General features: G+C 41.2%; 2 protein-coding genes across 12 annotated transcripts in view; one reads left to right on the top strand and one right to left on the bottom strand.

Annotated features, from left to right (window-relative positions):
- Positions 1–27,141, bottom strand: part of rbfox3a (RNA binding fox-1 homolog 3a) — a 726,874-nt gene that overhangs the window by 167,511 nt on the left and 532,222 nt on the right. Inside the window, exon 1 of one of the 11 annotated variants that reach the window (XM_015601925.3) lies at positions 6,665–7,417. The exons of the other annotated variants lie outside the window; for them this stretch is intronic. Within the exon in view, the coding sequence (XP_015457411.2) occupies positions 6,665–6,793 (129 nt within the window). The 5' untranslated portion in view covers positions 6,794–7,417. Of the gene's footprint in view, positions 1–6,664; positions 7,418–27,141 lie in introns of those variants that run through there. 11 annotated transcript variants of the gene reach the window in all.
- On the top strand, positions 15,648–20,455 carry LOC103024833 (N-lysine methyltransferase KMT5A-like). The gene is made up of 5 exons (XM_049465006.1): positions 15,648–15,785; positions 18,916–19,024; positions 19,237–19,399; positions 19,832–20,024; positions 20,141–20,455. The coding sequence occupies exons 2-5, from the start codon at positions 18,922–18,924 to the stop codon at positions 20,267–20,269; spliced, it is 588 nt and encodes a 195-aa protein (XP_049320963.1). The 5' UTR covers positions 15,648–15,785; positions 18,916–18,921; the 3' UTR covers positions 20,270–20,455.

Here is a 27,141-nt window from a genome sequence, read left to right as displayed (position 1 = left end):
TAGAATAAAACTTCTCATTTTACTCAAACATCATATACCTATAAAAAGCAAAACCAGAGAAACTGATTCTTATTTTTCACCTTTTTTACAGAGTTGTATATCAATATTAAATATAAAATAAAAATGTTAAACACATGCCATCCACTACATTAACATACAGTTAATATTAGGATGTTCAAGTCTTCTTTTTGTGCATTACTGGATCATAATTCAGGTCTGAAAGGGTTAAATTACAAGCATTTCTTTTTGTATATTCAGAACTAAATGTGTTGAACTACTAACAACACAGAGTCTGCTGATGTTCAATATATGTATTAGTATTATCAGCATCAGCTGAGCCTTATTCCCCCAAGGCCCCGGTCCCAGTGCCAAAGCATTACGTCACCCGTTATTGACATCCGCATTTCTTAACGATGTAGTGAGTGCTCAGTTACAGTCACTCAGTGTGCTGAAGAGAGGAACTTAACCCTACAGAAACTCCCCCATCACACACACACACACACACACAGATACTAATATGCAGGCCCATGCACACTTACTCACACACACACAGCACACAAAAAGAGGTGTTGAAAATATCTGGGGATAATTAGTGGGGGACAGATAGTGCAGAGCAGCCAGCACACAGGAGTCTCAGGAGGAATCAGCCTGCACTCCCTCACTCTGCTGGATCAGTTTAAGACCACCAGCAGCACAGCACAATCCCAGCTGCTATTAAACACTCTGCTCTGCTTTATTCCACTGCTCTCACTCACACACACACACACACACACACACACACTCTACCTCTCTGCACATTCCCAGCTTCTCTGCCCTGCGTCCAATCTCACACTCATACTCTCTCATACACTGCGAGCTGGAATTCAGGATTTCATCTTTCTCTCTCTTTTCTTTCTCCCTCTATCTATCTCTCTTTCTCCTTCCTTCATTCTTCTTCCTTTTCCCTTTCATTTGCCCTCTATATCTGTTCACACCTTCGTGCTGGATTACTACATGCCTTGTTCTTCTTCTAGCAATTCAAAGCCATTCTATGTCCTTACACCTTTTTTTACACCACTTTTTTCCCCCACAGTTTCTTCATGGGGGTCTCGGAAAAGAAAAAGTAAAAGTAAAGCAGACCTATGAAAAAGTGAGGGTTTGATCCTTGAAATTCTTTTTAGATATACAGCTATATTGTACATACAGAGTATTATACAGATATTGGGTGAAAATATTTAAAGAAAAAAATAGAGAGATAGACAGTAGTGCAATGCAATACAAAACAGAAAAGTTACTATGTTGTAGAGCTGGACAATATGATACATAAAATATGAAATTTTATCGTATTATGATAAATGTTCCAATTCTTTAAGATTTTTAATGGATATTATCTGTTCTTAAAGCGACAGTAAGTTTCTGTAAGTTTAGGTGATTTGGGGATATAGTTATATTGCATAACTATATACGTATACAGATAGTGGGGAAAATATGGAAAGGGAAATGGGGAAAAAAAAGTTATTATGTTGTAGAAACGGGCAATATGATGAGATTTTATCATACTGTGATGAATTGTCATATTCTTTAACTCTTTTGAAGATATTATCTATTTTTAAAGTGACAGTCTGTCAGTTTTGCCGATTTGTGGATATAGAGACCTCTCTGGTGAGAAAGTGTAATTGCACAGAACATATAAAAAGTTATTTTAAGTTGCTGAGTGAAATTCTATGATTTTGATTTTATTGTTGTTCATTCTGTTAATTTATGAAATACTTTCAAAATATAGAGAACAATTATATCCAACAAACCTACCAGAGCACTCGGCTTTCAGAATGAATTAAATATATTAAATGGTTGTGTCAGAGCTGTGATCCCAACTGTTTAACTATTTCAAATACTACTGATTTCAATTTAAAAGAAAATAAAAAAAAATCGTAGGGATTTAGCTGCCCGGCTGCTTTAAAGAACAGTAATCCAGTACTGTACAATTCATTAAAGAGAGTGTAAAGAATCCTGTTTAACTGTTTAACAGGATGATGTGCAGCACAAATGTGAATCAAAACCTATGAATGAAAGAGAATCTGAATGTGTACAGACATCTGCTACTGTTAGTACATTTTTGTCTCATTATACATGGTGTCAAAACACTGTGATAAATATTGTGTATCATGTAAATGTCTTTAAATAATGTGATATATATATATATATATATATTTTACCATGTTGCTCAAATCTAATGTAGTGTCTATGTCTGTATAATGTCTGTATCATGTACCACCCATCCATACTCACATACACAGACACTAAACATACCAAACTGAAATACACAGCATTTCAGCAGCAAGATGTATAAATATAAAATATATTTATATATTTATTTATTTGTTTACCCACAAACACACACACGTCATATTATGGCTCATGGTTTCATGGTTGTTGTTCTGCTTGTCAAAAGGCTTCAACCACCAGTAGACATTTTAGCAGCGAGCTACCAATATTCAGCGCTGGAAAATAGAGAGAGCGAAAGAGAGAGAGAGAGAGAGCTCAGGAGAGAATTATACAATAGCGGGAATTGTTTAACTATCCCGAGCATGGGTAAAGATTTCTGTCCTCCAGGGAGGGAGAGATGCTTGCACAAGCAGATTTACTGCTCTGTATTGACTTAAGCGCTGAAAAGCAGCCGCTGCCGCAATAAAACGAGAGGGGGGAAAAATCCTATACGACCAAATTTAAAGATAAATGCAGATTGAGGTCACGTTCACCACCAAAAATATGGAGAAAAAAAAAAAGAAAAAAGAAAAAAAGAAATAATAAAATGATGAACACTTCCATGGGGGAATTCAATCTGGAAGCATTTGAGAGGAGCTATATATCAATCCCTTGCTCATTTGACATTATTGTCTGACAGTATCCCTGGAGTGATTCCTTTCCGTCTTTTTTCCGTCTTTAAACCGTGGAATAGAGTTAAAGCGGATTCGGCGGTGACGACAGAGTAAAGCCAGAGCTCGCTGTTCAGCACTACAGCCTCTGGAACACACTGAGAGAGCGCTGCTACACTAGAACACACAGTTCCTGTATCTGGCTGCGTCTGCTTTTATTCTGCGTTTTTCTGCTTTTCAGATCCGTTTTAAATTCTCTGTTTAGTATAAAAAGTGCTATTTTCCTTATCTTGCATGACGGGCACATAGACACATATATATATATACACACACAGACACATATATATAAAAGGATGCACAAGGGTTGGGTTGTAGTACTATAAAAAGACACAACTCTACTCAAGGAAGAGCAAAAAGCAGGGAGCGTAACTTTACAGGGAGCTTCTGGTGGGGGTTAAGATGGTGGTGGGGGGCTTCTGGTAAGGTGAGGAGGAGGAAGAAGAGAAGAAGGAGGAGGAGGAGGAGGAGGAGGACAGTGGCGCTGCTCAGAATGAAGAAGTGGCTGAAACTTTTCCCTTTAACTGAAACAAAAGCTGGGGCTGGCACACCCGCTAATCCCTTATCCACTAAAGGCAGACAGCAATGCAGCTGCAGAGCACTGAGCAGCAATTACACACACACACTATATCAGCGCTCTTGCATGCAGCCTGCGGCTAACCACGCGAGCATACGCGCACACACACACACTTACACACACACATATTCACTCACACACACACAAATATACACACACATACACATATACAAATACATGCAGAAATCACCTCTCATATATATATATAGCTATAGCTCTACAGTCATAGAGCTGTGGCACCACACCATCATGTGTGATCTGGCTCTATTCGCAAGCCTGTAACAGAAGACCTACCAATGCACTCAAACGCTGAGCCCAAATTCTATTGGATTCTACTGGAGATGAAATTGGGAATTTTACAAAATACAAAAAAGAAGTGTAAAAAGAAGAGATCTGAAAAAAACATAAAAAAGAAAAATGCATTAAAAACTCAAAACTCTCAAAGCAAAAACTCCTCAAAAACACACTCACACACTCTTCCCCCGTCAGGTGCTTATATCAGTTTCTCAAAAACAAACACGGCAAATAATTAAAAAAAGGCATGAAGGTTAAACCAGACGTGATGAAAACTCCGAAGTCGGAATTCCATGAAAGGCCGTGGAATGAAATTATAACCGCGTAGCTCAAAACACGCCGGATGGAAATATGCAGACTCTTATTAAAGCCTCCACTTCGCTGCCAGTGCTGAGCAACCAAGGACAAAATCAGCACATTCTTAAAACCCTGCGAGTTTCTCCGGAGCGTGGAGAAAAATGTTCGAATCACAATAAAGATTCCAAACACCGACACGCTTTCCTCTCTTTAGAAATGTGTTCTGGTGGAAAGACTGCATTTTTTTTGTTTTGCTTCAACACAAGATACAGAGAAACACACACATACACAAATACACACTCCCACAGAACTCAGAGAAGCAAGAAAAGCAAAATAATCATTACGCTTATAAGCACAGAAGAAGTAGAGCTGGTGAGTAAACAGGTATCATTATATACTGTACGTAAGTAGAGAAACACAGCTACACTGTGTCAAAATGAGCTGTGTGTAATACACTATTTGATTTAACACAAGTGAATTTTGGAAAACAAAACTTTAAACTGCTTTGTAATAAAATGAAATGAATTAAACACAGCTCTCTTTATACTTATTTAAAGTACGTGTAAAAAAAAGAAAGCACTTTTCCACATATATGCTGAGTACCTGTGTGTATATGCATGCAGCATGCATTATGCATTTATTCATATGAGCCACTTATACCGAGCTAATAAATAAAATAAACTAAATTAACTAAATTATTCTATACATATGTATGCAGGATAAAGGAGACACTTTTGCACAGAACACACAACACAAGAGCATGTAAGAAAAGGCCTCAAACACACACAAACACACACACAAACACACACACATACACACACACATACATACACACATCCTTGCTTTCTCTCTTCTCACACACATATATACACGCAAAACAAAACACACACAAGTGAGAGAAAGAGAGTGAGAGGAGCGGAGCTACAGCGGCAGAGGCCGGACAGCTGGTGGGGCTGTGTGCACGTGTGTGTGTGTGAGTGTGTGTGTGAGAAAGATCTGGGACAAGGGGCTGTTAAGGTGATGAGTGAGGGGCGATTTGGAAGCAGCACGCAGCAGGTTATCTCTCAACAGTCTTATCATTTTTATATCTGGGCAATAACACACTGTCTAGAGGAAAGGCGCAGGCTGCCATCGCACATGTTGCCTGTAGTAAAACACACACACACACACACACACACACACACATGGATGTGCTGTGCACATGTGCGCACCAACACTGTACCTACTTTTTTACTCTTTTTGTTCCACTCACACATTTGTGTGTATATATATATATATATATATATATATATATATATATATATATATATATATATATATATATATATATATATATATATATATATACACGCACACACATATATATATATATAAATGCATGCCAGCGTTCACACAGCATTTCTAGGCACCTTCAGAAAAGTCAGCCAACTTCCATTCAGTTCAATTGTGTGATTCAGAGTCAAGCTGACATCTGCCTCTGGTTTCTGTTTGGCCAACCGTCCAGCTGTCCAGTGCAGCTCGGACACACACACACACACACACACACACACATGCTCTCGTTTAAAAAATGAATAAATAAATAAATATACACACATACAAACACACACACATCACTGATGAGGAAACACCCTCTCATCAATTCACAATTCCTATAATTCAAAATTCAAAATAACCTGCTGCTAAACACACCACCTCAGCGAACACACTCCGGCTGAATTATTCTAATTTAATATCAGCTTACTCTATTTAATACAGGAAATTACTCTCGATTAAAGCTCATCGCAGTGCAGAGTCTACTGATGGAACCATCCCTCGAAGCTGCGAGTCAGACTGTGAGTAAACACTTCTTGTAGAAAGTGAGAGACAAAAAAAAAAAAGTCCTAAAAGAACACACACTCACTCATTCACACATGCTTGACACACACTTTCACACACACTCACACATGCTTAACACACACTTTTTCCACACTTAATTCATTCACACAAGCTGGACGATTCTAGCATGTACGGATATCTGCAATGTAGGAACTTATTACAGAGAAACAGGCTGATGGGAAACTTTTAACAACGACATTAAATTGGAAATTAAAAGAAAAAGAATAAAAAAGAAACAGGAGGAAAGAAAGAATGTAAAACTATTTGATGTGGAGAATGGGGTGTAGTGTATGTAAATCAACTAATGCAAAACAGTTTATCATGCACAATTAAAAGACAAAACATAAATAAACACGGATTTCATTTTAAATCACACTGCATCCTCTATACTCTCCTGCACTGACTGACAGCTATACGGTCCAGAGTAAAGAACGAGAGAGAACTACCACGGCAGAGAAAAAGAAAGGGGTGACCCCCTGCAGAAGGCTCTGAGGGAGGGGGCGGGGGTGGGGTTGGGGGTATACAACGATAGCACGTGCTACCCCTCGCGCTGGAGAAAGAAGAGGAAAAAGAGCGAGAGCATAGAGAGAGGCAGATATAGAAAGCTATTGATATAGATAGGAAGAAATGGAGAGATGGAGAGATAGCAATAGAGAGAGAAAGACAGAGAGAAAGAAAGAAGAATTGAGAGAGTTGAGGAATGCCTTACCTCGGGCAGATAGAGGAACGCGGGGGGACACTGGAGCGAGTGAGGGAGCAGCCCGGAGCCGGACGAGAGCAGCACACAGCCCGTGTTCGCCATGGAGCACAGCATGTGGTAACGGGACGTTTTGCGCATCAAGCTGGGAGATCCTCACTCTCTCTCTCTCTCTCTCTCTCTCTCTCTCTCTTTCTCTCTCTTTTACTCTCACTCTCTCTTTCACTCTGCCTGTCCCTCCCTCACTCCCTCGCTCTCTGCTTTCTCTTTCCCTTTCTCTCTTTCTTCTATCTGTTTTCTTTCTCTTTCTCTCTGCTTCTTCCTTCTTTCTTTCGCTCCCTCTGTATTATTGGTGCGCTTGTCTCGGCTGCTCCTCTCAGAGAGTGTATGTCAGTGTGTGTGTGAGTCTCTCTCTCTCTCTCTGTGCATGTGTGTATGAGTGTGTGTGTGTGTGTGCCGGTGCACGCGAGTGTGTGAGTGTGTGTGTTGTAGTAGAAAAAGAAGAAGAAGAAGAGCAAGAACAGGAGAAGGAGGAGGAGGAAGAGCAGGAGGAGGAGGTGTGTGCTGAGCTGAACGCTCGCGTGCGCGTCGTCAGAATGGTCCAGGGCCCTCTGTCATCAAACCTCCGCTGTGCACTTTCTCTCTCTCTTTCTCTCTCTCTCTCTCTCTCTCTCTCTCTCCAACGCACACACAAGCTCACAGAGAGAGAGAAAGGGGGTGGTTCTGATGGAAAGAGGGGGAGAGGGAGTGAGGGAGAAAGAGAGAGAGAGAGAGAGATAAACAGTGAGCATGGATAGGGAGGAGGAGGGATGGAGAGGATGGAAGGGAGGAGGGATAGAGAGATGGAGGGATAGAGGAGGAAAAGAGGAAGGGGGGTGTTGGGGGGGTCCAGTGGGTATTCAAAGATCAAACAGCTCCACTGTAGAAAATGAAGGGAATGTATAATGACATTAGAACAGCTGATCCCCGCCATTAATTGTGGACCCCTCCGTTGCTCACCCCACTGTGTGTCAGCCTCTCTCTCTCTCTCTGTCTCTGTCTTTCTCTTTTTATTTCTCTCTCTCATTTACACACACACACACACACACACATACGCTCGCACACAACACACACTTTAATACTATCTCTTGCTTTTGATTTGCCCACAAGATTCCCTTTTATTAATTATTCACCTCTCATCAAGAAAAGACAAGATAGCTCTTGCATATATATATATATATATATATATATATTTTTTTTTTAATTAGATGCAAAAGTTTGGGCACCCCAATCTAATGTCTCTGTATTTTTATATGCTTTAAAATGAAGGGGAAGTAAAAGCAACACTTTTTTAACAGACAAAAACAAGAAAAACAACAAATGCTGGTGCATTTGAATGCCCACCGAGCAATATTGTTCATGTGATTATTCTATTATTTTAAAACAATTAAAATCTAAAAAAGCTAAAAATGACTACACTGTCATAAAATAAGGAAACATTTACGGTGTATAAATTTTTGGAAAGTCCAAAAACTAAGTGAGAGCAAGTAATGCCAGATTCTATAATGCCAAGCCACAAATGATTTGTTTTCGGACTAACACTATTAACTACATTAACTATTAAAGACATAGGCATAGGTTGAACATGCATAATAATCATATCGTTATATATTTATTAAATATTTCAAATCTATATATGCAATTGTGTGCAAAAATGTTCACTCCCCAATTTTAAAATAGAACACTTAGTCCTGACACAATGTCAAAAAGCTTTTTTTTTCTATATTTACTTAAAAGTGTACAATTTCTTCATATTTTTATTTTGTTTTTTCGTAAGTTTGTGACAAAAAAAATGTCTCTCTCTCTCTATATATAAGCAAAACAGACGTAATATATAAACCTTATATTTCAACTGCATTGACTTTATAGGAAAAGCAAAAGGTGAACACCCTTAACTTCCAATGAGCACAAAGTGAAGGGCAACTATTGATTTCACATTAAAATTGAACAACTAAAATGGAGATGCAAGGTTTTGTTCCAACAGCAGCTATATATTAATTCCTGTCAACAGAGGACAAACACTAATTAACAATAAACAATACATTAATACTAAGGATGAATGATCTGATTAAAGGTTTTACATTAGTTAATTGAGGCTCAGTGCATCTACAGCACATAGGAACACATTCCTGGAGCCTCGGCATCAGCGTGCGGGACTGTGACAGTTCTGAAGGTTGGGGTGGGATACACACTGGGTTCATGTGGGGTCTTCGAGGGGGCAGAGGTATTTCCCTTTGACAGAGCAGATGCGTCCCCACCATGGGGGAACAAACGGCCATTAAAGCCCCCCAACCCCACTCGGCCCTTTCCCTTTCTTCCAGCCCGATACAAGCAAGCATGCAGGCAGTTCCAAACCATCAACGATGCCCTTTACAGGACCTTCATTCATTTAACACCGTTTATTACAAGCAGAGGGAAAGAATGGACACGGTAATGTGTTTGTATCCATGCGTGTGTGTGTGTGTGTGTGTGTGTGTTGGTATTCATCACGTTATGGGGACAGCAGACTGTTTACACAGTCACGTCATGGGGACCTGTTGCGGTATGGGGACCAAAAACCTGGTCCCCATAAAGAAAATGGTTTAAATAAAGTGCAGGAGCTGTTCTGAATATGTCTATGTGATTTTTAGCTCAGGCCCATACCACACGTTTTTTGGTCAGTGTGTGTGTGTAAGGGCAGGAGCTCAGTTGCGCCCCCGCAGGTCATGCACTCACAGTGCCACACACACTTATTCCAAATATGGACATTTCCTGGTCCTCATAAGGAAGGATTTCAACGGAACATACATTTATGGTGTGTTTACATGGAAATCAGTTCAATGGACAAGAAAGAAGATTATTTTCAGCAGATACCAGCTAAGGAGCTTAAAACTTGGATGAAGGAGCAAAAGTCAAACCCAAGGTAAGCCCATTTTTGTATTAAATATAAGATATATGCATCCTAAGCAGCCAACAGTGGAACAACTGGAGCTAACAGCAAGCAACCATGGTTGCCAGATTGTTACACTAGTTTTCTGCCAAAACAAATGCAGCAAAATGCTAATCAAAAATATAATACAATTTATTGCAACCAGGTTGATATTTTAAATATGTACTTATCAGTTATTAAAAAATACACATATAATGTATGCTTTAATAGGACATATTACCATGTGCTTTTAGAAAAGTAACTAAACAAAAATAAAAATTTAAGCAATGAAAGAAGTTACCACTAACTAACACATCATTGTTCATTCTAGTTTCCAACAGCAGAACTAGCTTGGTACTTTGTGACAGATTAGCAAGTTAGAACAAGGAGTAAAATTTATCCAACAACTTTGGGCAAAGCATCTTGGCATTTTAGCAATTTTGTCCTCTTGTCCAATTATGTTTTTCCTTGCTTATTTTAAACAATAATTGTTCAAACATAATGGGCAAAGATTTATCCATAAACTGAAGTGGTTTTACTTTCTTTAATTCAGAATTCACATTGTTTGGGCATACAGCTCAGTCAAGTTTTTATGTAAGTGGTGCAAATATCTGTTACTGATGAGGTAGGGTTTAAATTCACAATTGCCATGAATAGACCACATCTGTTTCTGAATCAGTTTCTCTGATTTTGCTATTAATAGGTATATGTTTAAATAAAATTAACATTGTTGTTCTATTCTATAAAATACAGACATTTCTCCAAAATTCCAAATAAAAATATTGTCATTTAGAGCATTTATTTGCAGAAAATTCAGACCTCAAATAATACAACAAGTTCATATTCTTCAGTTTTTTCCTATATGGTGGAATAATAATGTGGGAGTGGGCAGCCATTTTATTCAGCTTAGGATAAGCCAAAAGCTGGTTGGACACTTTAGCTAATGACCTGTACATCATGTTTTTTATTTGAGTTTGATGGGCTAACTTGTTTGTCAGCATAACTGACTTGACCAAGTTGGTTTTACTGGTTGAATGCTTTGGTTGAGCTAGTGTAGTCATGCTGGTCAGTCAGCTTTACAATATTGATAAACTAGCATGGCCATGCTGGTTATAAAGAAAGACCAGTCATACTTGATGCTGGTCAACTTGTGTAATCATGATTGTCTACCCCTATGGTCATACTGGTGTACCACTTTGAACATTCTGGTCATGTGGATCAACTAGAGTGGTCATACTGATCAGGCAGGTCAACTAACATTCACATCATTGTCAGACAGGTTAGCTTGTGTAGTCCAGTGTTTTTTCATTCTAGTCAATCAAATTGGTCATGCTGGTTGACTAAAATGATTATACTGGCAGTCATTTAATGGCCATCAGCAATCCAAATAATGTGGTGTCAGTGTAGAATTTACAATATTTTGTTATATTTAAGCAATACAACATGAGATGGTCATGTGTTACTTTACTGCTTAAATATAACAAAATATTGTAAATTCTACTCTGCCAACACATTATATGGATTGCTATTAGCATTAACATTTTTTTTGTCAAACGGAGCCAACTTTTACATTACATTACATTTGGCAGACGCTTTTGTCCAAAGCGACTTACAATAGTCAAGTACAAAAGTAATAGAAGTAAAGATAAACCATTTTTTAGACAGGGCTTAAAGGAGGTCGAAGTGAAATAAAGGGATAGAGAAGTGAAGGAGGGGAAGAAGGAAATGAGGTTGGAAGTAGTTAGTGTGTTAGAGGTGTTAGGAGAGTAAGTGCTCTTTGAAGAGCTCTGTCTTCAGGAGTTTATTAAAGATAGTGAGAGATTCTTCTGATCTGGTAGTGGAAGGTAGTTTGTTCCACCATTGGGGAACTCTGTATGAGAACAGTCTGGATTGTTCTGTGTGAATGTTTGTTTGGTAAAGCGAGGCGACGTTCATTGGAGGAGCGCAGCGGCCGGGAGGTAGCGTTAGCCTTCAGGAGTGATCAGTGCAGGTAGGAAGGAGCTGTTCTGTCATCACCTTGTAGGCGATTGTAAGAGCTTTGAATTTGATGCGAGCATCAACTGGTAGCCAATGGAGCTCAATGAGCAGTGGGGTGACGTGCCCGTTTTGGCTGGTTGAAGACCAGACGTGCTGCTGCATTCTGGATGATTTGGAGTGGTTTTACTACGCAGGCCGGGAGGCCAGTTAGCACAGCATTGCAGTAGTCGAGGCGTGAGATGACGACTGCTTGTACCAGGAGTTGGGTGGCCTGTTGCGTCAGAAACGCTCTAATTTTTCTGATGTTATAAAGCACGAAGCGGCAGGATCAAGCAACTGAGGCCACATGGTGCGTGAAGGAGAGCTGGTCATCAACCATAACACCCAGGTTCCTAGCAACCTTTGACGGTGAGAGAGAGAGAGAGTCGATGCTTATAGAGAAGTTGGGTTGAATAGATGGTTTTGCTGGTATGACCAGAAGTTCAGTCTTTGAGAGATTTAATCGAAGGTGATGCTCCTTCATCCATGAGGATATGTCACTGCAATATCCGTGCAGAGATTGAGTGATCTTCAAGTGAGAATGACAGGTATAGCTGGGTGTCATCAGCAAAGCAATGGTAGGAGAAGCCATGAGAGTGGATAACCTGACCAAGAGAGGCGGTATATATTGAGAAGAGAAGGGGACCCAGAACCGAACCCTGGGGACGTATGATCTGAACCATGACAGCACATTGTGTGAGATCCCCATGTTTGAGAGTATAGTTAGGAGGAAGTCGTGGTTGACCGTGTCGAAGGCGGCCGAGAGGTCCAGCAGAATGAGCACTGAGGACTGGCCTGCAGCTCTAGCAGTTTTCAACGCTTCAGTCACAGACAACAGAGCCGTCTCGGTAGAGTGTCCTTTTTTAAATTCAGATTGGTTCTGGTCCAGGAGGTCATTCTGGGAGAGGAAGCCAGAGACCTGATTTAAAACTTTTTTTTTTTTTTTTTTTTTAGAGAGAAAGGGTAGTAGTGAGACCGGTCTGTAGTTATCAACCTGGGCGGGGTTGAGAGAAGGCTTTTTAAGCCTTTTTTTTGGTGTCACATGTGCTTGTTTGAAAGCAGTTGGGAAAACACCAGAAGCTAAAGAGGCATTGATGGTGTGAGTGATAGCCGGAGTGATTGTAGGTGCAATGGTTTGTAGTAGGTTTGAGGAAATTGGGTCAAGCGGACACATAGTAGGACGGCTACGTGTTAGGAGAGCCAGTGTCTTGTTCTCAGTGAGAGGAGTGAACGAGGAGAAAGCAACGCCTTCGGTGGAGGGACACCGGGCTGCAGAGCATGTAGTAGGACTGCTACATGTTACATCAGTAAATTGGTTGCTGATAGCTGCCACTTTCCCAGTAAAGAATGAGGCAAGTGTTTCAGCAGTATGTAGCCAGAGGAGGAGGAGGAGGAGGAGGGTTGATTAGTGATTTAAATGTAGCAAATATTTTCCGGCAGTCTGTGAGGGAGCTGAATTTATTGTGATAAAATTCAGCTTTAGCAGTTGTGATGCTGGCTGTAAAGGAATCCAGGAGCAGTTGGTAGTTTTTTTTTTTTTTGCCATTTTCTTTCGGCAGCTCGGAGTTTGGAACGTAGTTCCCTGAGTGAGTTATTTTTTAGCCATGGCTGCGGTTTGCTTGAGCTTATGGCTCGAGATGTAAGAGGACAGAGGTTGTCCAAACAGGAGCTTAGTGTGGAGCAACTTCAGCCTGATTTGCTAGAGGCGGTGTGACTTTCCTGCTGTCAGAAGTATGAAGTATGGGGGAGTGTCCACTTCAGCTCTTCCAGTGTGTTCCCTCTCTCCCTCTCTCACCCTCGCTGATGGCCATTTAATTCTGTCCAGAGCTGCAGTCATTTTTACCCAAGATCTTGTGGTGCTAATTTCCTATATCGCCCGCAGCTGTGCGCAATTTAGAATCCTATTTCGTCACTCGCCGAGGTGTCAGCTGAAGGCGTCAGCTGTTGTGTGAAGACCAACTTGGGTAAAGACCTGCGAGTCTACCTGCGCGAGTCCACCGAGCAAGTCCACTGACAAGGCAGCTGTCTTCAGCCCACTCCTTATCCACTTTACAACATCAAAAATATTCAACCATTTCTGACGCAACAGGCCACCCAACTCCTGGTACAAGCGGTGGTAATCTCATGCCTCCACTACAGATGATCCAGAATGCAGCAGCATGTCTGGTCTTCAACCAGCCAAAACGGGCACGTCACCCCGCTGCTCATTGAGCTCCATTGGCTACCAGTTGCTGCTTGCATCAAATTCAAAGTCCTTACGATCGCCTAAAAGGTGATGACAGAACAGGCTCCTTCCTACCTGCACTCACTCCTGAAGGCTTACGCTACCTCCCAGCCGCTGCGCTCCTCCAATGAACGTCGCCTCACTTTACCAAACAAACATTCACACAAAACAATCCAGACTGTTCTCATACAGAGTTACCCAATGGTGGAACAAACTACCATCCACTACCAGATCAGGAGAATCTCTCACTATCTTTAATAAACTCCTGAAGACAGAGCTCTTCAAAGAACTCTTACTCTCCTAACCACTCTAACTCTAACCTCTAACAACTTCTAACCTCATTTCCTATCTAAAGATGTTTTTACTTTTACTTCTATTATTTTTATACTTCACTATTGTAAGTCACTTTGGACAAAAGCGTCTGCCAAATGTAATGTTATGTACTGTAATGTAATGTAATCTTGTGCTGATGATGGGATATTTGGAGTCTCCTACAGCACATCCCAAAGATTCTCAACAAGGTCTGGACTCTGTGGTGGCCAATCAGATGAATGTCTTTTCCCAACCACAGAACATGTCTTTAACATGGTTGTTTAAGAAATGAGAAGCTATTACTGCATTGGTAAATAACTTTTAACTTATTGCCAGCTGAAACATAATCATCCATGGAGTAATTATTCAATGGCAGGCTCTTACCTGTTTGTTAAGTTACATCCAAATCCCTTCTTTTTATTTTGGTGAAAAAAAAACTTGGTCTTGTCTCAGTCTTGTCTTAGTCCTTGAAACTCCTGCTCTTGGTCTTGACTCATGAACAAGTCTCAAGTATAATACATCATTCTCCAAATTAAATAACAATTAAAACAAAATTATTGAGAAAATAATTTGTAATATCAAACTCAAGACCATTAAAAAAAATATCCAATTAGAAGATGTTAACACTTGATTGGTTTATATAATAATGCTGGATGGTGTACAGTAAGCATACTGAAAAGTCCCTGTAGGTTAAAATGTTTGTTTTTTATCGGCAAGACTTATAAATATATATACTGGATATTATATGAGTGCTGTCAAATTTTTACTCCTTTTTATTAGGTTAGTTGTTTTATTAGGTTAATGACTAGCATGATCACAGTGGTCAACTAGCTAGCTAGCTATTTCTCCTGTTGTCCTTTTAGCATATAACATGTACAGATCTGCTGAACACCCCCTATACCTCTCTTTTTTCTACCGCCCCTCCCCCAACTAGCAGACAGTTCTAGTTCTAAAAAGTGCTTCACACAGTAATTTAACTAAATAAAAAGACAATAAAAATGCCAAAATGCATGTCATTTTAATTATAAATGATACAATTATATTTGTTATATAAAAATGGTGGTCTCCATTATAAGACTTTTAATTTGATACCATGTAAGCTGAGTATATCTTCTACATTACTCAAAAAAACCTTATGCACAACCTCTGCAAAAGTACATGTGATGTTCATGATTTAACCAGTTTAGCAGCAGTTAGGAGCTGAAAGTTTAGCTTTAAAAGTTTTAAAGTTTATTAGAGTCAGGCTGTTTCAGCAGCAGCAGTAGTTACAGTGTGGGGGAGGGGTGGTGGCTGTTTGCACTGTTAGAGGGGTTGGCTATTCCAACAACAGCAGCAGCAGCAGCAGAGGGAGGGGCCTTGATTGCTTGCTGGAACAGCACAGGGCGGCTGCTGAAACGGCAAGTAGAGGGGGGAGAGCGGCTGCTGGAACGGCAAGTAGAGGGGGGAGAGCGGCTGCTGAAACGGCAAGTAGAGGGGGGAGGGCGGCTGCTGGAACGGCAAGTAGAGGGGGGAGGGCGGCTGCTGGAACGGCAGTCGAGTGTTGGGGGAAGGGAGCTTGTTAATCGCTGTAAGCCATTTTGCCGTTCAGAGGAGAGTTGGAGAGTGTGGTGAGCAGATGAGAGCTAGTTTCTGAAGTTAGTGTTTTTTTGTAATATTTAAGTTTAAGAATAAAAACAAGCTTTTAAATGTCTAGTGACAAATGCTAGACTGGCTGCAGACTGCTCACATAAGCTAGCTAGTGTTAGCTAACCTTCCTACCTAAATTTAGCTAGCTGACAGGTTAAGTTAGTCTCAGCAGGGTAAAAAAGGTAGATATTTGCTGACTGTATTTCACAGTGCTGCTCAGGCACCCTTAATTTCTTTGTTTTGTTAGTGTGACAGAATGAGTAGATAATTTTGGTTAATGGTGTTATAATTCCTATATTATTGTAAACGTGGATGTATATCTGATTAATGGTGTAGACTCATGCATAAGGGTGTTAAAATAGGTTAAGAATTATATATTATGGTGTATAGGGTGTATAACAGTGGGTTACATATTGTATAATAGTGATAAGAATATATATAATATATTTTGTTATTTAGGAATGCATGATTTTTTAAAAATATATAAAGATATGTAACTGGTTACAGATCGTATATGATGGTGTATAGTAGTGTATAGCTGGTTTAAAGTTCTGTGTAAATACGTATAGTAGCGTATAGCTGGTTAAGGGTTCTATGTAAAGGTGTATAGTAGGGTATAGCTGGTTAAGGGTTCTATGTAAAGGTGTATAGTAGCGTATAGCTGGTTAAGGGTTCTATGTAAAGGTGTATAGTAGTGTATAGCTGGTTAAGGGTTCTATGTAATGGTGTATAGTAGCGTATAGCTGGTTAAGGGTTCTATGTAAAGTGTATAGTAGTGTATAGCTGGTTAAGGGTTCTATGTAAAGGTGTATAGTAGGGTATAGCTGGTTAAGGGTTCTATGTAAAGGTGTATAGTAGTGTATAGCTGGTTAAGGGTTCTATGTAATGGTGTATAGTAGTGTATAGCTGGTTAAGGGTTCTATGTAATGGTGTATAGTAGCGTATAGCTGGTTAAGGGTTCTATGTAAAGGTGTATAGTAGGGTATAGCTGGTTAAGGGTTCTATGTAAAGGTGTATAGTAGTGTATAGCTGGTTAAGGGTTCTATGTAAAGGTGTATAGTAGGGTATAGCTGGTTAAGGGTTCTATGTAATGGTGTATAGTAGCGTATAGCTGGTTAAGGGTTCTATGTAAAGTGTATAGTAGTGTATAGCTGGTTAAGGGTTCTATGTAAAGGTGTATAGTAGGGTATAGCTGGTTAAGGGTTCTATGTAAAGGTGTATAGTAGTGTATAGCTGGTTAAGGGTTCTATGTAATGGTGTATAGTAGTGTATAGCTGGTTAAGGGTTCTATGTAATGGTGTATAGTAGTGTATAGCTGGTTAAGGGTTCTATGTAAAGTGTATAGTAGTGTATAGCTGGTTAAGGGTTCTATGTAAAGGTGTATAGTAGGGTATAGCTGGTTAAGGGTTCTATGTAAAGGTGTATAGTAGTGTATAGCTGGTTAAGGGTTCTATGTAAAGGTGTATAGTAGTGTATAGCTGGTTAAGGGTTCTATGTAAAGGTGTATAGTAGCGTATAGCTGGTTAAGGGTTCTATGTAAAGTGTATAGTAGTGTATAGCTGGTTAAGGGTTCTATGTAATGGTGTATAGTAGTGTATAGCTGGTTAAGGGTTCTATGTAATGGTGTATAGTAGCGTATAGCTGGTTAAGGGTTCTATGTAAAGTGTATAGTAGTGTATAGCTGGTTAAGGGTTCTATGTAATGGTGTATAGTAGCGTATAGCTGGTTAAGTATAGCTGGTTTAAGGTTCTGTGTAAATGTGTATAGTAGTGTATAGCTGGTTTAAGGTTCTGTGTAAATGTGTATAGTAGTGTATAGCTGGTTTAAGGTTCTGTGTAAATGTGTATAGTAGGGTATAGCTGGTTAAGGGTTCTATGTAAAGTGTATAGTAGTGTATAGCTGGTTAAGGGTTCTATGTAATGGTGTATAGTAGCGTATAGCTGGTTAAGTATAGCTGGTTTAAGGTTCTGTGTAAATGTGTATAGTAGTGTATAGCTGGTTTAAGGTTCTGTGTAAATGTGTATAGTAGTGTATAGCTGGTTTAAGGTTCTGTGTAAATGTGTATAGTAGTGTATAGCTGGTTTAAGGTTCTGTGTAAATGTGTATAGTAGGGTATAGCTGGTTAAGGGTTCTATGTAAAGTGTATAGTAGTGTATAGCTGGTTAAGGGTTCTATGTAATGGTGTATAGTAGCGTATAGCTGGTTAAGTATAGCTGGTTTAAGGTTCTGTGTAAATGTGTATAGTAGTGTATAGCTGGTTTAAGGTTCTGTGTAAATGTGTATAGTAGTGTATAGCTGGTTTAAGGTTCTGTGTAAATGTGTATAGTAGGGTATAGCTGGTTAAGGGTTCTATGTAACAGTGTGTAAGGATGTATAGCTGATTAGGGGGTTCTGTGTAATTCTGTATAGTAGTGTATAGCTGGTTAAAGGTTGTATGAAATAGTGTAAAGCAGTGAATAGCTGGTTAAGGGTTCTATGTAGTGGTGTGTATGGATGCATAGCTAATTATGGTTTCTATGTAATTGTGTATAGTAGTGTATAGCTAGTTAAGTATTGTGTATAATGGTGTGTAGGGGTGTATAGTTGGTTTAGGATTTTGTGTAATGCTGTAAAGGGATGTATATCTGATTAAAGGTTGTATAAATATGTATAGTAGTGTATAGCAGGAGTTAAGGATGTTTAACTGGTAAAGGATTGTATAACATTGTGCATGAAGATGTACAGCATGGTGCATAGTGATGCATATGTGGTTAAAGATTGAATATGACTCTGTATATGGATGTATAACTGCTTAAGAATTGTATATAACTGCATACAGGGATTTATAGCTGTTTGAAATGCAGCATATGAGCAAATCATTCATTATGTTTGTGTATGTATGTATTTTTATGTTTATTAATGTAAGAGTCAGGTTGTATCAGCAGTAGTAGATGGTGGGGGAGGGGTGGCTGTTCAGCCGCAGTTCCCCCACACTTTACTACTGCTGAAACAGCCACCTCTCCTGAACCTAAGAAATGAATTTTATTTTAAAATATCTAACCATAAGAGTTAGTTAAAAATCATACAACTGACAACTTTAATACATCAGACAGTAATTAATCACAGGGCAAGTAATTTTTTTGTTTAATATTCTTGCAGTTTAAAATGCCACCACGGATCAGTCCTCTTAGGGATGCCATAGAACATGTGGTTTCAAAAACAGACAAAACAAGCAAGTTGGAGGTGAAGTACATTAATGCAGTAAAAGGTAAGAAGGCGTCTGAAGTTTTTTAGTCATTAATGTCATACATTTACACGCAGCCTGATGATCCATGAGAAGACTCAGTTAAAATAGAGCTTATCTTAATATGGTTCCCTCTTTCTTTCTTTGTTGGTCTAATTGCCATCTATCATGAGCTGAATGTCTGTTCAAGTAAATGTAGTTTATCCTGGTTAAAATGTTTTTGCTGTCTTTTACAGGACGTGGAGTATTTGCAAAGAGTTCTATTTGCAAAGGAGATTTTCTTGTTGAATATCGAGGAGATATGATAAATGAAGCAGAATCCCAGAGAAGAAGAAACATTTACCACCCATCATGTACTGTATTTATGTTTGACTTCAAGTGGAAAGGGAAACTATGGTGGTAAGGCTTCTGTTTGCTCCAAAACTATAATATACCATGTGGCTTAAATCGGGCTAGTTATGGTTGGTTTAAACTGGTCCTGTCAATGTTGTCAAGATGGTCAAGCTGAATACCCACTTGATAATGATGATTATGCAACCCGATTGGTCACAGGGGTTGAGTTGTATGGTCTTGATGGCTGACCACAGTGGTCATGCTACTAATAGTGGTGGATGAACTTGGTTATGCTGATAATGCTGGTTTAATTGATTGCTTATGCCCGGTCAGCCAGCTTGGCCATAATAATTGATTAGCCAAATCAAATTGGTCTAGATGGTAAAGTCATGCAGCATGAGTTTTTGACTTTTTAGCAGAATTTATTTATTGTATTTAATCAAATGAAGTTATTATTTTTGTTATTGTGAAATTTGTATTTCTCTTTTTGTGTTTAAGTATTGATGCCTCAAGAGAAGATGGATCATTTGGGCGGCTCGTTAACGATGACCACAGACACCCAAACTGTAAAATGAAAAAAATTGATGTGGATGGAAAACCACACCTTTGTTTGTTTGCCCTGAATGACATTAAAGAAGGAGAAGAAATTGTCTATGACTATGGGGGTGATGACTACCCATGGAGAACACAAGTATGTTGCAAAGTATGCAGTATACGTAATGCTGTGATTCAGAATGTATTAAGTATTGTTCATGATGTCTTTATGGTTTTATATGTTTGCATTGTCTTTATAAAATGTGATTACAGACGACCAGTGCTACTTCCCATGCTGTGGTGTGTGATTCTGATCTTCCTCAACCATCTCAGGCTCAGACTAGTGACTCTCCTGGTCCAGACTATTCTCCTGAACAGGTAAGTTCATTTTCTTCACTTTAGATTTAGTTCTACTCTCTCTCTCTTTATAGTTTTTCTGGGTAATCACGGCGTCCCCACAACACACCTTTAGTCGGTTTTAGAGTGAAATATAAGTGTAAAATTGGTCATAACAGTCCGTGCAAGGAACCGTCCCCACAAGGAACGGTTAGAGTGTGTGTAACGTTCCCACAGAGCATGTTTTATATACTCTGTGTTATTAGTAATTGAAATGGGATGGGCAGTATGAAATATCAATTAAATAATGTTATATTTGTATTTTAGTTGTTTCATATTGTAAATTTAGTCTTTTTTAAAATGTGATTACAGACGACCAGTGCTACTTCCCATGCTGTGGTGGGTGATTCTGATCTTCCTCAACCATCTCAGGCTCAGACTAGTGTCTCTCCTGGTCCAGACTATTCTCCTGAACAGGTAAGTTCATTTTCTTCACTTTAGATTTAGTTCTACTCTCTCTCTCTTTATAGTTTTTCTGGGTAATCACGGCGTCCCCACAACACACCTTTAGTCGGTTTTAGAGTGAAATATAAGTGTAAAATTAGTCATAACAGTCCGTGCAAGGAACCGTCCCCACAAGGAACGGTTAGAGTGTGTGTAACGTTTCCACAGAGCATGTTTTATATACTCTGTGTTATTAGTAATTGAAATGGGATGGGCAGCATGAAATATCAATTTAATAATAACATATTTGTATTTTAGTGGTTTCATATTGTTAAAGTTGTCTTCATAAAATGTGATTACAGACGACCAGTGCTACTTCCCATGCTGTGGTGGGTGATTCTGATCTTCCTCAACCATCTCAGGCTCAGACTAGTGACTCTCCTGGTCCAGACTATTCTCCTGAACAGGTAAGTTCATTTTCTTCACTTTAGATTTAGTTCTACTCTCTCTCTCTTTATAGTTTTCTGGGTAATCACGGCGTCCCCACAACACACCTTTAGTCGGTTTTAGAGTGAAATATAAGTGTAAAATTGGTCATAACAGTCCGTGCAAGGAACCGTCCCCACAAGGAACGGTTAGAGTGTGTGTAACGTTCCCACAGAGCGTGTTTTATATACTCTGTGTAATTAGTAATTGAAATGGGATGGGCAGTATGAAATATCAATTAAATAATGTTATATTTGTATTTTAGTTGTTTCATATTGTAAATTTAGTCTTTTTTAAAATGTGATTACAGACGACCAGTGCTACTTCCCATGCTGTGGTGGGTGATTCTGATCTTCCTCAACCATCTCAGGCTCAGACTAGTGACTCTCCTGGTCCAGACTATTCTCCTGAACAGGTAAGTTCATTTTCTTCACTTTAGATTTAGTTCTACTCTCTCTCTCTTTATAGTTTTTCTGGGTAATCACGGCGTCCCCACAACACACCTTTAGTCGGTTTTAGAGTGAAATATAAGTGTAAAATTGGTCATAACAGTCCGTGCAAGGAACCGTCCCCACAAGGAACGGTTAGAGTGTGTGTAACGTTCCCACAGAGCATGTTTTATATACTCTGTGTTATTAGTAATTGAAATGGGATGGGCAGTATGAAATATCAATTAAATAATGTTATATTTGTATTTTAGTGGTTTCATATTGTAAATTTAGTCTTTTTTTAAATGTGATTACAGACGACCAGTGCTACTTCCCATGCTGTGGTGGGTGATTCTGATCTTCCTCAACCATCTCAGGCTCAGACTAGTGACTCTCCTGGTCCAGACTATTCTCCTGAACAGGTAAGTTCATTTTCATTAAGTCAAGTGAAGAGGCTTTTATTGTCATTACAACTGAGTACAGGTACACAGTGTAGTGAAATTACATTCCTCTGGAACCATGGTGCAACATGGAACAAGAAGCAATAGACAACATAAAGTGCAGGAGTGACGACAGTGCAACATAAAACTATTACACTATTAGATAGATAGATAGATAGATAGATAGATAGATACTTTATTGATCCCCGGGGGGAAATTCTTGGCATCCAGCAGCAGGTTACACAATACACAAAGTTAAAAAAGATAAAATATAAAATATAAAGATACATATAAATACAATCAAATAAGAAATAGAATATACAGTGTAAATGTACAGTCTTCGTGTGTGTGTGTGTAATGGAGATGGAGAATGGAGGTAGTGCAGTTGAACACAATAGACAGTGAACACCAGTTGATGTGCATAATGTGAGGATAACTGATGTCAGCCAAACAGAAAGTGCAAATACACAGTTATATAATAATTTAAAATAAATTAAGCAGTGCAAAAGATACGTAAACAGTGCAAAAGATACGTAAACAGTAGATGAATTAACTAGTGAATGAACTACTAGTGCAAAATATGGTAGAACTATAAAAAGTGTTCTAGGCATCAGCAAGTCTGAGAGTGTGTCCATAGCTGGGGGTGTGTCCATGGTGTGGCCAGAGTGGCCGGAATGAAAAAGTTTCACAGAGTCTTTAGTTTGCTGTGCTGAGAGGAGTTGAACAGTCTTATGGCCTGAGGAAAAAAGACTTTCGGAGTCTGTCTGTGGAGCAGGACTGGGACAGCAGTCTGCCGCTGAATGAGCTCCTCTGCCTGGTGATGGTGCTGTGCAGAGGGTGGTGAACATTGTCCATGATGTTCAGCAGCTTGCTGAGGGCTCTCCTCTCTGCCAGTGGTGTTAAGGACTCCAGCTCTAATCCCAGCACAGAACCAGCTTTCCTCACCAGCCTGTCCAGTCGTCCAGCATCCCTCTTGCTGATGCTGCCTCCCCAACACACAACAGTGTAAAAGAGGACGCTGGCTACCACAGACTGGTAGAACATCAGGAGGAGTTTCTGGCAGATGTTGAAAGCCCTGAGCCTTCTGAGGAAGTACAGTCTGCTCTGAGCCTTCCTGTAGAGGGAGTCAGTGTTCACTGACCAGTCCAGCCTGTCGTCCAGGTGCACACCAAGGTATTTGTAGGATTTGACCACCTCCACGTCGACCCCCTCGATGGAGATTGGCTGCTGAGCAGAGGGCCTGGACCTCCTGAAGTCTATGCACATCTCCTTGGTTTTGGAGATGTTCAGCTGCAGATGGTTCATCTTGCACCACATCACAAATTCCTCAACCCGGCTTCTGTACTCCCTCTCATCATCATTACGCACACACCCCACAATTGCAGTGTCGTCAGAGAACTTCTGCATGTGGCATGACTCCGAGTGGTATTTGAAGTCTGATCTGTACAGTGTGAACAGGACTGGAGAGAGAACAGTCCCCTGTGGTGCTCCTGTGCTGCTGATCACTGTATCAGAGGAGCAGTCCCTGATCCTGACATGTTGTGGTCTCCCAGTAAGGTAGTCAGTGATCCAGGTGACCAGGTGCATATCCACCTCCATCTCCATCAGCTTGTCTCTCAGTAGTAGGGGCTGGATGGTGTTGAAGGCACTGGAGAAGTCGAAGAACATGACCCTCACAGCACCTCCCCCCTTGTCCAGATGAGAGTGAGCTCTGTGCAGGAGATAGAGGATGGCATCTTCCACTCCCACCTTTTCCCGGTACGCAAACTGCAGTGGGTCCTCAGCATGGTGGACCTGAGGTCTGAGTTGGTCCAGCAGCAGTCGCTCCATGGTCTTCATCACATGAGATGTCAAAGCAACAGGCCTGTAGTCATTCAGCTCCTTCGGGTGTGCCTTCTTGGGAACAGGAATGAGACAGGTTGTCTTCCACGTGGCAGGAACTCTCCCTATACGCAGACTCAGGTTAAAAACATGTTGGAGGGGCTCACCCAGTTGAACAGCACATGCCTTGAGCATTCTGGGGCACACTCTGTCCGGGCCAGCTGCCTTCCTGGGGTGAAGTCTCCTCAGCTGTCTCCTGACCTGGTCAGCAGTAAAGGTTGGTGGACTGGAGGAGATGATTTGTCTGCCAGTTGATAGTGTTGATGGTGGTGATGATGAAGATGGTGGAGGTGAGGGTGATGATGGTGCTGATGAAGATGGTGGAGGTGAGGGTGATTGTGCTGATGGTGATGATGATGACGGTGATGATGTTGATGAAGATGGAGGTGAGGGTAATGGTGGTGGTGATGAAGATGGTGGAGTTGGAGTTGAAGGTGATGGAGATGGTGGTGATGATGGTAGAGATGGAGAAGATGTTGGTGATGCTGCAGGAGGGTAGGAGGAGGGGGCAGCAGGAGCAGGACAGTCAAACCTGTTGTAAAAGTTGTTGAACTGGTTTGCTCTGTCCACACCGCCATCTACTGGGTTGCCGTTGTTGTTCTTGCACCCAGTGATGGTTTTCATTGCACCCCAGACTTCCTTCATGTTGTTGTCTTGCAGCTTTCTTTCCACCTTCTTCCTGTAAGACTCCTTGGCCTCTTTAAGACGTACCTTGAGTTCCCCCTGTACGCGCTTCAGCTCTACCAAGTTTCCGTCTTTGAACGCCCTCTTCTTTTGGTTGAGGAGGTCCTTGACGGAGCTGGTAATCCAGGGTTTGTTGTTTGGAAAGCAGCGTACAGTCTTTGTGGGAACAGCAACATCCATACAGAAATTCAAGTAGTCCGTAACACAGTGAGTCACCCCCTCAATGTCCTCACCATGTGGGTGCAGCAGCACGCTCCAGTCAGTGGTTTCATAGCAGTCCCTTAGGGCTTCTTCTGCTTCAGGAGACCAGACTCTGAATGAGCGTGTGGTAGTGGGCTGCCTCAGTACCAGTGGTTTGTACTGAGGCTGCAGGAACACCAGATTGTGATCTGATTTCCCCAGCGGTGGTAGTGGAATAGCCCTGTATGCATCCCTCACATTAGCACACAGCAAGTCTATGGTCCTGTTTTTCCTGGTGGGACAGTCCACAAACTGGAAAAAGGCAGGCAGGGTAGAGTCCAGCGTTACGTGATTAAAGTCATCAGTGATCACATAGAAGGCGTCAGGGTGCTGTGTCTGCAGCGCTGCGACGGTGGAGTGGATGACGTCACACGCCGCCTGCACGTCCGCTCTCGGCTGGATGTAAACACACACGAGGATCGCGTGAGAGAGCTCCCGCGGCATGTAATAAGGTCGGAGACTCACCGCTAACAGTTCAATATCCCGACAGCAGATCACCTCCTTCACGTACACATGTCCAGGGTTGCACCATCTGTTGTTAATAAACAGCGCGATTCCTCCACCTTTCCGCTTCCCGCAAAGCACCGGGTCCCGATCCGCCCTCACTGAAGAAAAGCCGGGTAGCTGCACGTTAGCATCCGGCGTGTCGGGGGTGAGCCAGGTCTCGGTGAAACACAGCACGCTACACTCCCTGTAGAGCTTCTGATTCTTCACCAGACACGCTAGCTCGTCGGTTTTGTTGGTCAGTGAGTTAACATTCCCCATAACCACCGACGGAACTGAGGGTTTGTACCTCCAGCGCTGCTCCGACTTCTTAGCCTTTAGCTTAGCCTTTAGCATAGCGCCGGCCCTGCAACCTCGGTACCTCCTTCTCAGATCATCCGGTATTGTGTGGACAATGCCCCCACGTCCCGCGGGTCGGAGGGCTAGCAGTTCTTCCCGGGAATAAACACGGTATTCCTCGCTGCCCCGCATATTTACACCAAAAATATCCTTAGGATATAAATAAGATGCACACTAGACGTGTGTAGTAGCACAGAGACGATAAATAAACGTAAAAAAACTCAGAAAAACACACAAAGAGACGGAGCTTCTGGAACAGACAGCCACTCGCGTCGGCGCCGGAAGTAGTTTGTATTAACAATAAATAAAAAAAACGAGACAATATAATAGACAGGACAGTGCAGTACCGATATGGTATAATAAAGTGTAAAGTGAGGATAAGGTGCAGAGATGTGTAACATACTGTAACATATAGAACATATATAATCACAGCAGTTACTGAGGTAGAGAGTTTATAGTTTTTGAGAGTGGCTGATAGGGATAAAGACATTTCAGTCTCTGTGTGCTGAGTGTGTGTGTGAGTGAAGTTCAGTCTTTGTGTGTGGTAGGTGGGGTGGGGTTCAGTTCTGTCTCTGTGTGTTGAGGAGTCTGACTGCCTGGTGGATGAAGCTGTTGTAGAGTCTGTTAGTGGAGGCTCGGATGCTCCTGTATCTTCTGCCGGACGGCATCAGAGCGAAGTGTTCGTGTGAGGGATGGGTGGGGTCGTCCACAATGCTGGTGGCTTTGCGGATGCAGCTTGTGGTGTAGATCTCCTCTCTGTATGCTGACTCATCGTTCTTGCTGATGAGGCCAACCACAGTTGTGTCATCAGCGAACTTGATGTGGTTTGAGCTGTATTTTGCAGTACAGTCATGAGTCAGCAGAGTGAACAGAAGTGGACTGAGCACACAGCCCTGGGGGGCACCGGTGCTCAGTATGGTGGTGCTGGAGGTGTTGTTTCCAATCCTGACTGATTGTGGTCTCTCAGTCAGGAAGTCCAAAACCCAGTTACAGAGGGAGGAGTTCAGGCCCAGCAAGCTCAGTTTTCCGATCAGATGCTGAGGGATGAGGGTGTGAATGCTGAACTGAAGTCAATGAACAGCATTCGAACATAGCAGTCTTTGTTGTCCAGGTGGGTGAGAGCCAGGTGGAGCGCAGTAGAGATGGCATCGTCTGTTGATCTGTTTGGACGATACGCAAACTGCAGAGGGTCCAGTGTGGAGGGGAGCTGGTGTTTGATGTGCCTCATGACCAGCTTCTCTAAGTACTTCATGATGATGGGAGTAAGTGCAATGGGACGGTAGTAATTGAGACACTCGAGACTTCTTTGGCATAGGGACGATGGTGGACGTCTTGAAGCATGTTGGCACACACGCGGTGCTCAGAGAGATGTTGAAAATGTCCTGGAGAACACCGTGAGTTGTTCTGCACATCCTCTGAGCACTCTGCCAGGTATGCTGTCTGGTCCTGGGGCTTTCCGTGGGTTGACTCTGAGTAGAGTTCTCCGCACATC

This window comes from Astyanax mexicanus, chromosome 15, assembly GCF_023375975.1.
Source record: "Astyanax mexicanus isolate ESR-SI-001 chromosome 15, AstMex3_surface, whole genome shotgun sequence".
NCBI lineage: Eukaryota > Metazoa > Chordata > Actinopteri > Characiformes > Acestrorhamphidae > Astyanax > Astyanax mexicanus.
This window is presented reverse-complemented; position numbering and strand designations above follow the sequence as displayed.